At 41.9% G+C, this 10,716-nt stretch overlaps 1 protein-coding gene across 1 annotated transcript; it reads right to left on the minus strand.

Annotated features, from left to right (window-relative positions):
• Positions 1 to 36: 36 nt before the first annotated feature.
• slc38a7 (solute carrier family 38 member 7) lies at positions 37 to 4,711 on the minus strand. Its single transcript, XM_079282029.1, has 11 exons — positions 4,425 to 4,711; positions 3,816 to 3,869; positions 2,741 to 2,885; positions 2,043 to 2,187; positions 1,826 to 1,924; positions 1,629 to 1,686; positions 1,396 to 1,510; positions 1,025 to 1,172; positions 678 to 868; positions 535 to 586; positions 37 to 167 (listed from the first exon to the last, which is right to left on the minus strand). Exons 1-11 carry the CDS (start codon positions 4,677 to 4,679, stop codon positions 65 to 67), a joined length of 1,365 nt encoding a protein of 454 aa, XP_079138155.1. The 5' UTR covers positions 4,680 to 4,711; the 3' UTR covers positions 37 to 64.
• Positions 4,712 to 10,716: the final 6,005 nt, after the last annotated feature.

The following is a 10,716-nucleotide window of genomic DNA, read 5'->3' on the forward strand; positions in this document are numbered from 1 at the left end:
ACAGGAATAAGCCCCCCCCCCCCTCTGTCTGAAACACCGCTGGTTCCGATAAAAGCTGATCCTTTTAGCTGACGACGTCTTGATAGATGGAGTTAGTCGTGGTGAGGCCAAAGATGAACGCTCCAATCATAACCATCGTAGCACCGAAGACCACCGATCCGTGCCAGCTGAAACAGAGACAAACATTAGAGAACAGTCCTGATCGCGGAAGTACGTTTCTGATATGAACACTGAATCAAATGTCAACAGTGTGAAAGGATCGCTCATAGTGCAAAATCAGTCTGCAGCATGATGCGTTTACGTTTCTTTAGGGGCTGCAACTAACTTGTTTCATATTGGATTGATCTGCTGATTATTTTAACAATTAATTAAAACCCAACAATATTCAGTTCACATTTTCTATAAAACTGGAGCCGGAGAATATAAGGAACTACTGATGCAAGTTAGTTTAAAGCTGTGATCTGGTACGGTGGATGAAATGGTGATTTTAAACTGTATATGGTCCCTTTTAAATGAATTAAATGAATAAATCACCTTGCAGTTCGGCTGTCAGTCTCTGACAGCTTGGCTTGCATCAGACACAAACCTGTTGAAGAGACATTGGACAAAGACATGTCAGTATGACATTACCAACTGACAGAAATCTGAAACCTTGCAATCAACAAGGGAAATGTTACCCGGGAAGACAAAGATAAAGCAGGCCGCCAATCCTCCGATCAGCGAGATCACCCGACCAATATCGGGGATGAAGAGGGCGAGGACGAGCGTGACGACAAACCACACCAGCGTCTGCAGGATCCTCCTCCTCCGCTCACACACCTCCACCTGCTCGCCTTGGAAACGCAGCCACAGTCCTTCTATCACGGCCCTGGGAGGACACAAGAAAACGCTGAGTTGACTGATTGGTAAAGAAAAAAAACACACACCAGAAATGCATTGATCGCATTCTGCGTCACATCTGTAGCTGAGACACAGTATGCCAACGAGGGAGGACCAGAAGTGTGGAAATCTCACAAAATCCTACCTGCCACAGAAGTGTAAAATGGGGTAGGAGGTGATGACGCAGATGACAATGAAAGCTCTCGCGATGGCCACAGGGATATCATCAGAAGGGTACGACATCAACACATCCTGACTGACGTCGGAGCCGAACGTCAGGAAGCCACAGACACCTGATCAAACACAACAATCGTTTAGGAATACACAGTAGTTGACTATTGATATCAGCATAACTTCAACTGACATTTACACACATTGAGACCAGTCACATGTTGAAGATCAGGAACTACTTCATATATCAGACCCACGAGACAAGAAAACCAATAAAGCGGATGGTTTCCTGAAACTGTATCATGATATCAAAATATTATTGACAGGCTGTTATATTGACAATACCTGTTCCTGTGTAGACAAAGAGGCAGATTATCATGCTGAGAGTGACTACACCTCCCCACGGTTTGAGCTCTTTTCTGCTCATGCTGTTGAACACCGGCACACAGCTGACATGACACTGTAGAAAGAGATCAGGAGGAAGAAGGCAAGACAAAAACAATTCATCAATATCAAACTCAGTTTGAAACAATAGGCATACAGTTGTATTATCTCAAATGACACAAATGAAGAGGTACCTGGAAACCAAAGCAAATGGTGGGCATTGCATTGAAAACTGCGGTCCAGGAAGCAGAACTGGAACAGAGACAATGATTTAGCAACTCAAGCAAAGCATGGCGACGAGGAAGCAGATGTTTCTGCTTGAATGAGTGGGTGGACAGTGCCGAAGGAAGTGGTACAACATTTTGGAAAGATAAAGTGTGTGCAGACTCACCTGGCGGGAACGTGGCTCGGAGTCATATCTTTATCTGGCCAGATGTACTTTATGATGACCACGATGGTCACATACCAGGTCCCCATCACACTCAATGCACTACAGTGAAGAACAACAACCCAGACATGATCACAACGCAACGTAAAACCTAAGAAAGCATGAACCAACTGCAATCATTGGTGAGAGAACAAGATGAGTGAGTAACAAAGCTTTGTACCTGGCATACTTCTGAAAGCCAATCTCTTTGGGGATGGAGAGAGGAAGAATAACCAGGACTGCAGTGACGGAGATGGTGAACTTGCGGTCAGTGTACCAGTGGCCACTGCCTGTACCATCTGTGTCATGAACCGCTGCTGCCACCACTGAAGCAAAAAACAGGGATTACAAAATAAAACGTTGAGAAGGAGACGGACAGAAGGAGGCAGTATGATGTAAGTAGAGAGTGTAATTGTAAACCGCAGTACACATGGAAGATATTTAGCTCAGCAGATAATTAAAGTCACGACCACTCCATTCATTCCTAAATAGGTGGAAGGTCGCAGTCTATTTCCAGAAACAGGCAGCAGTAGGATTTCTACACGGTCAGCGTTTCAGTGCGAGGATATGTAAGAGTGGGTCACATGTACGGAGAGAAAAAGCAGAGCGGTGTCATCCTTGATGCTCTTTGCTCTCATCAACACACTGCTACTCCCGGACATCTTCCTTTGTTCAAACACACAGGTCACAGTTAAATGTCGGACAAAGTCCATGTAAACGTAGCCGTCGGAACGACTATCACACAAAGCTGTGCTCGGAGAAACTGCATCTTTAAACGGTCAGAGGATGAGGAGAATATAAACGATGTAAATATATTTTCTAACCAATCTGATAACTTGAGAGAGGGCAGCGTCCCTTTAACGTTGTGAATATACTTACAGCGATCCAGCTGGTCTCCAATGACAATGAAGAAAGCGATACAAGTCCCGAAGGTGTAGACAGCGATGGCGACTTCACACGCGATGCCCGTTACTTTCCCACAAGTGGCTCTGACGACCTCCTGATAGCTGCTTTCATTACTGACCTGAAGAAAGCAAACAGGTCATTAAATAGTGGACGTGGATTCAGCAGTAAATGTATTAGAATAGCCGTTTAGTCAATCTTGAGGTGATTATGCATATTCATTTGGATTAGGGTGAACTTGAAGCCTTGAAGTGATGCTCCCGCCCGAGTAAATAATGCTTTCGGAGTCAAGAAAACATTCCCCAGTGATGTTAAAACACCTCCAGGATCACGCAGGATTCTGTCGTGTTAATCGTGTGCCCACAGTAGCTGACAAGCGTCACACAAAAAATACCATCTTCTCTCGAGTTGGCTCATGTGGTTTAAGATATGGCAATGTCATCTTTTAATGCAGCTGTACCACAGCATCCACATAAGATAAGTTGCATTTACTGGTGGATTTGTTCCATGGAAATTTCCTTTCATTCAATATACCCACGAGGTAAAAACTCCACAAGTAAAAGTAAGTAGGAGCCTCACTGCCGACTGTAATCGTCTGCAGTTTAAGGCGTGGTATAGAGTATAAAGTAATGGTTTTAATCTGTGGAGTACAATCAGTCAATCGCACTCAGTCATGAAGTCAGCTATTCTCATGTACCACAGGATTTAGGACACATTTCATCCTGCAGCTGATGGTGGCTGAGTTTTTCAATTTAAAGCAATATTCTGCAGATGTTTCTCAGTTAAAACGGCTAAAATGTATTTAACAAACTCAAAGTTGACTGGACTCTTTTACAAGTGCTGAGCCAGCAGGAAGTGGAAGTCTGAGCTGTTGTGCAATATGCTTCAGGAATACAACCACAGAAGAGTGTTGCACAAAGCCACCAAAGGAGAAATACTCGTGAGAAAGAAAGGTGGTCCGATTTAGAAGGCTGGAGGACATGTTGGAGTAAATGAAAGAGAAACAAGTGGAACAGTAAGAGATGGAATTTAAGACTTCAGTGGCACATACCTGGCAGCAGTACCCCAGAATCACCAGTCCGCTGATTATGAAGATCAGCATAAACTGAGACAAAGAAACAGGAAGCAACACGTTATCCTTCCCGATGAATGTTGCCTATAGGCAGTTTTAAGTTGGTCACAAGAACTCAGACAATACATTCAGATGGTCAGCAGTTATCAGCTCTGACGTTCAGTCCGAGTATACCCCTCATGTAGGGCTGGGCAATACGTTGATATTATATATTATTATTTTGATGTCGTGATGGAGACAAGATCGTCTTCGGAGATCTAAACATCGTAATATGACATAAGTTGTCTTCCCTGGTATTAAAGGCTGCATTACGGTAAATCTGTAATTTTGTGAATTTAAACTGTTCTCATATCTGCCTTTACCCATTTAGTCCTTAAATCCACATTACTGATTGTTATTTATCACAAATCTTATTTTGTGAGACCACCAATAGTCAACCCAACAATACTGTATCGATATCGATATTGAGGTATTTGGTCAGAACTACTGTGATAGTTGATCCTCTTCATATGGCCCAGCTCTAGCCTCGTGCAGTTGTGAAAGGGGCTTATGTGTCAGCACTATGTGTCCTCACTGGGACCTCCTCACCATCTGAAGCATGACTCCTGCAGTCACTCCTCCTGCCAAATTGAAGGCTGCGGGGAAATTGAGCAGACCTGCTCCCAGCGCTGCATTCACCACGATGAAGACCGCTGCCCAAGACGACACGCCCCCGCTCCCACTCCGCTCTGTCTCAAGATGCGGGACAGAATCCACGCTGGGGCTCTGCAAGAGCCACGCTCGTTCTCCAGAGTCGTTACTCCCAATGCCGCCCCAGTCCTCGGCATCCGTGTTAATCGCCATGAGTCTACAGGCTGTAGCTCGGCCCTGCAAAGTCTTATGCAACCCAGACAATTTGTCTCCAACTCTCTGGATCCAAGTGGCGGAAATTCTGATCAGAAACGTCCAGTATCACCTTCAGTTATCACCAGTATGATGGTGGAACCAATCAGCAATCTGGAATGAAATATTGTTTGCATTTAGTTCAATACATTTAAAAAAAATAGACAGTGCTGATACAACATCAACATTTTAATTAATGTAACGTGGTTCTTTGTCTGTTTTTTGTCCTTCTCTTAATCTACAATTAGAGTATAATTACTGTCTCAGACTGTCTCATGTTTGTCGTTTTGGTGTTGACGATGATATGTCCCTTGAGGGTTGCCGTAGAGGAGGGGCAACTCCCGCCTCTGGTGGAAGGGTGGAAAACATATAATCATATGTGGAAAGTCAAGGTAGGTAAACTAATTCTGACATGTTTCATGTTAGTGTCCACTTTGAGAGTATAGCAAAGTTTGGATGAGCCATTTCCTAAAGTGTTTCTATCTTATCTTCTACGAACAAACACCCAAAGAAGAACTTAGGACTAGAGATATGAGGTAATGAAGCATGTATCATTTTAACAAGTCCATGGCAGCTTTAGAGTTCATCTTCATCACTGCACACCAGCAGCTCGTAAAGGAGACTAACAGCCGCAAGTAAAGCAGCTAAACCATTTCCCAGTAATGACAGCTGACATCAACACTGATGTGCATTCAATCTTAACAATAAAACAAGTGAAAGATGTCAAACCAGGTGAAGGTAATTCGATTATTCTTTCTTCGTTTTGCAGACTCTCACACGTATTTTATGCCACTTTATTTATTGACATAATCTGTAAGAAGCATCATGAAATACCAATAAAGACATTTTGGGCGATACTGTGCCGGTTGAATCTCTCATGAACTCGCTGATAAGCTTCAACAATGTCTACAGTAAATACAGGAGAAAAAGTCAAAGATTAGTCAACAAGAAGAGGCTGCTGATGGTGCTGACCTCAGTTAAATGTCCTGCTTTATCTCCAGGAGATACTGGTTAAACAACACAGCTTTTAATGAGATTAGATCATTGCTTGGCTTTTCATTAACATAACAATAACATCTGTCAACGCAGTCAACCCCTTTGTTACTGTCCTTACGTACAATAGCTAGCTAGCAAACACCTCACCTCACCTCACCTGAACATTAAATACAAATGAGCTCGACTGTCACACGTACAGATGTATCTAACGTTACATCACGTGTTTAGTCGCTGTTTATCGACGTGTAAAAGATACAAAGCTGATAATGAGTCACAGTACCTTCTGTTTCAGTCTCCAGGTAATAAATGAGCCGGTTGTGATTTGTAGGTACGATGCAGAGGGGCACGTCACGTGACACTTCGTCACCTGACTGGAATTCTGGGTCTTCTTCCTGTTGTGTGGTATTGTGGGTATTGTAGTTCTCTGTATGGAGTGGTCTCGTGTGACGTCACAGTTTAGCTGTCGGCCATGTTGGAGTACACACAAAGCCACTGGCATGCACGGCTGAGTCGCATAACCTATCGATCACGGTGAACTTTTGTGCTGTCTTTGGTTGTGGCAGCAGAGCTGATAGAGACAAGAAATCATTCTTTCGTTTTGCCAGCGGTCATTACACATCAAGGAAATGACACGAAGGAGCTATCCAAGCGACGTCGCGAGAAATGGCTGTCACGCATCTCTCGAGATATAAAGGAATGGAATTTGGCGTACACTAGAGTATGTGCGGATCACTTTATAAGTGGTACGTGATTTTATATACAAATTCGTTTGTGAACAGTATTTAATAAAGGAAATATAAATTAAACTTTGACATGAGAAGGTTACCGAAGCTTCATCGGCCCGTGACAGCAGTCGGTACCAGAGACGTGTGGAGCGTGTACAACAGGCGAAACACAGAGATGCAGCCTCAGCATTGCTTGATACGAGTTTAACGTCAGATCATATATATATATATGTATATATATATATATGTGTGGGGGGGGATGAAGTTAGGAGTTAGTTGAAAGTGAATTCCTACACACACGCACACAATGACGTGCACGTACAATGTAAACAAACACACGTGTCTGTTTGCGCTGAGTAAACATTGAATATTGCTAAATATCGGACCAGATCTGTATATATTTACCCTCCCAATGACGAGATGAGAATTGTCGACGACCGTTGCTTTGACGTCTCGGACCCATCCACTGACAAACTGATTATAAGCGTCGAGCCCTTTGTAGCACTCCAGCTCGTCTTTTGTGTAAGGACTGGGGGTGTTCACGAGATACGCGTAGATGTTGGCGTAGTTTACCGATGGAAGATAAGTAGGATCGGCACTGAAACGATCTGGACTCATCGTATAGGGATCCAAGTTACCAATAACCTTCAATTTGGCCAGGTAGCGAATCTTTGATGCACTATCCAGTGATTCAAAGTATGGTATTTTCGCCGCACTTCCTTGTTTACGCGCCGCCATGTAGGATCTGTATGTACTCCAACATGGCCGACCGACCTCGTAACTAAGGAGATCGTGACGTCGGTGAGACCACTCCATTGACATTACTCCCCAATGACATAGGGGGAAATCCTTTTATTTTGTGTGTGAACATTTTAAAGTGAATGTATATGAAGTCTCACGTGATGCTTTAGCAGTTAATACCATTAGTTAAATGTCTGATAGACAAGGACTTAATGCTACGCATCAACTCTGCATTATTACCTCATCTTCCAGCACCTGTTTTTATAAGGGACACATGTCAAAATGTAGGATCCCACAACTCAGAATGTCCCTGAGGACTCATGCAGTAAGTCTAATGCACCGTGAACATTATAGGCCCCTGTTCTCACAAACACCTCTAGTCACTGATAAATAGGAAAAAATCTATCAATGAAAAATCGCAATCATAACACTACGTGTTTAAGATCAGATGAGCATGACATCTCCATGTATACCTAGATCGATAAAACTAACACAGTATATTCAAAATAGTTAATTGAAATAAGCAAGATGTAGGCACGGAGAGGAGGGTAAACTGTAAGGAAAAAGGATAACATTAACTGATCACAGAGTTTAAAAAAAAATGCACATTCGACCAGATCATTCTTCTAGAACCATTTATTGTTTGTTCAATAAGGTACATGTCCAAGGATCCATTATTTTATGACAGAATGCAAAACATGGAGGCATAGTGCCAGAGGTTTCAGAAGTATGAGAAGACTGGGGGGCAAACGTACAATTGATTGCTTTAATATGACCCAGTTAGTGAACAAACCCACAAGGATAACCCACTCTTCTCAGTCCCAGATTGATTTGATTTTTTAGCAATAAACCTGAAAGAATGATCAAAACACACAATATGGTAACTGGTATGTCTGACCATAATTTGATACTTTTAACAAGAAAACTTACAAAGAAACGTTTTAGTATGTCTTCTACCAAAAAGGCTTATCAATTAAGAATACCGAAAGGTGACCAAAATTCATTTGAGGATGCAATACAAGGAATTGATTGGAGCAACTGTTTAACGGGTGCAAGTGTGGAGGAAGACAGCAACATCTTCTTATCCACAATACAGACCACAATTAACAGTTTCCTGAAAAAAGCCAAAATTAAACAAAATCAAAAAAACACACTTCCATGGCTAAATAGTGACATCTGGAATTTAATGAAAAAGCGGGACTATGTGTTAAAATTGGGACTCAAGTATAAATTAGGAAATGATAGGCAGAAATTCGTAATGCTGAGAAATCAGGTAACGAAAGAACTTAGAAAAGCAAAAGCTAATTTTTTTATGAAGATCATTGATGAAGCAGGAGGTAATTCTAAAATAATATGGGATAATATAAAGACGTTGACAGACAAACAGAACAGCAATTCAAAGAAGCAACTTAAAATAAATGTGAACGGGTGCCTTACACAAGATGAAGTTGTAATTTGTACAGCTTTCAATTCATACTTTATCAACTCAGTGGAAGCTTTAACTCGAAGCTCCATTCAATTTGATCCTACACCAGTAAATGAAGGTCAACCATGCTTCTCTATTCAAGAAGTCTCTGAATCTACGGTCACCAGAGTTCTAGGCTCACTCAAGAACTCTAGGGCCAAAGATGTTTATGGAATTGACAATATTTTTCGAAAGAAACATAAAGGCACACTCGCTCACCCGATCACAAGCATTGTCAACAAATCTCTCAGGCAATGTGTGTTTCCAAAAGGATGGAAATCAGCCATAGTAACACCCATTTTTAAGTCAGGAGATTCAACCGATGTCTCCAATTATCGGCCAATCAGTATCCTCCCTGCTGTTTCCAAAATTGCTGAAAAATGTGTTGCAGAGCAACTCATTAAACATCTCAACGGCTCTCCATATCAGCTGCATCCTATGCAGTTTGGTTACAGGGCTAATCATTCTGCTGAAACAGCCAACTGCTTCCTCTTAGAGAATGTGAAGCTTAAAATGGATAAAGGGGGGGGGGGGGTAGTAGCAGCGCTTTTTCTTGACCTGAAGAAGGCTTTTGATACGGTTAATCACAACAAACTGTTAAATTTTAACTTTTCCCAAGAGTCTCTTGCTTTGCTGAAATCCTACCTTGAAGGAAGAACCCAGTGTGTCAGAGTGGGTGATCACATCATCTACTCTAAGATCTAACGTGGGAGTACCCCAGGGTTCTATTTTAGGACCTATTCAGTTGATACATTAATGATTTGCCGGGTGTCTGCGATGGGTGTGATATTCAAATGTCGCTGACGACACAGTGATTTTTGCGCACGCAAAGAACAAGCTGCACTTAAACTCACATCCACAATGACAAATGTAACTAAATGGCTTGCAGATTCCTGCCTTCACCTAAATGTTAAAAAGACTGTTTGTATGTTCTTCACAAAGAGAGCTTGCAAAGTGTCACTGGAGCCAGATGTTTATGTTGCTGGTGAGGCTACAGGTAGTGTCAGATTTTAAATATTTAGGAATTTTTATTGATTCTAATCTCTTTTAAAAAACAGGTAAAACATGTGACAAATGTCTTAAAGTTGAATCTCATGAATTTTAGATATATCAGACACTGTCTAACCATGCAAGCTGCAAAATTGTATTTTAATGCAATGATTATCCCCCATCTGACCTACTGCTTAACCAGCTGGGCACAAGCCAGCAGCACGACATTAAAATCCATTCATATTTGCCATAAACAAGCCCTAAAAACACTTGATAAAAAACCCAAAAGTCACCATCACTGCAATATTCTCACCAAACATCATATCCTGAGTTGGGAGAACATCATTAAATTCACTGATGTGTGTCTGGTTTTTTAAATTTGACATGGTATGGCCCCGCCTCCACTTCGTGATTTTATTAAACAAAGCGCTCAAAGCAGCAGACTCACTAGATCTGCTTCAAGAGGTGATTGTATCATTCCACATAGGTCAAGCTCATTCAGTAAATCTACGTTCTCTGTGAAGGCAGCTCACTGGTGGAATGCTGTGCCACCACACATACGCACACAAAACACTTACCAAACATTCAAGCACAACTTAAAGAAATGGCTTGTTGCCAATCAGGTGTGCCAGCATTGATGTACTGTCTGTCCTGCCTGCTTGTTTTGCCTATATATGCATTTGTTTTGATCAGTGTTGCTATTTTCCATTTTTTGGTGTGTATGTTAAGTGCTTCAGTGTTACATGTGCTTGTCCTGTAGGTGGGTGTTCTGCGTGACGCATGCTGAAACCTGTTATGTCTGCTCTGCTTTAATCTCGTACACTTTTCTTTTGCCGTGTTTCAGTTTTGTCTATATGTTGCTGTCTGTTTCTCTATGAATTTTAACTCAGTTTCAATTTGAGATTTTGTTATTTTAGGCTGCCTTGAAACATCTGGCCAGGGACAGCAAATGGAAATTAGCCTCTCTGGCTAACTTACAGTGTAACTGTTGATTCGTGTGCATTGTCCCTGAAAAATAAATAAATAAATAAAAATAAACCCCACATTTCTTGATGACCAGATTCATACACTAGACACGTGA

The sequence above is a fragment of the Melanostigma gelatinosum genome (assembly GCF_949748355.1).
Source record: "Melanostigma gelatinosum genome assembly, chromosome: 2".
Taxonomy (NCBI): Eukaryota; Metazoa; Chordata; class Actinopteri; order Perciformes; family Zoarcidae; genus Melanostigma; species Melanostigma gelatinosum.

What these genes read in the sequence shown, in the direction of transcription:
- slc38a7 (XM_079282029.1), bottom strand. Translation starts at nt 4,679, where the DNA reads ATGGCGATTAACACGGATGCCGAGGACTGGGGCGGCATTGGGAGTAAC. An exon ending in TTCTGGGGTACTGCTGCCAG is followed by an intron (nt 2,886 to 3,815) that starts GTATGTGCCACT and finishes TGCTTTCTTCAG; the next exon opens with GTCAGTAATGAAAGCAGCTA. An exon ending in TGGAGACCAGCTGGATCGCT is followed by an intron (nt 2,188 to 2,740) that starts GTAAGTATATTC and finishes TTTTTGCTTCAG; the next exon opens with TGGTGGCAGCAGCGGTTCAT.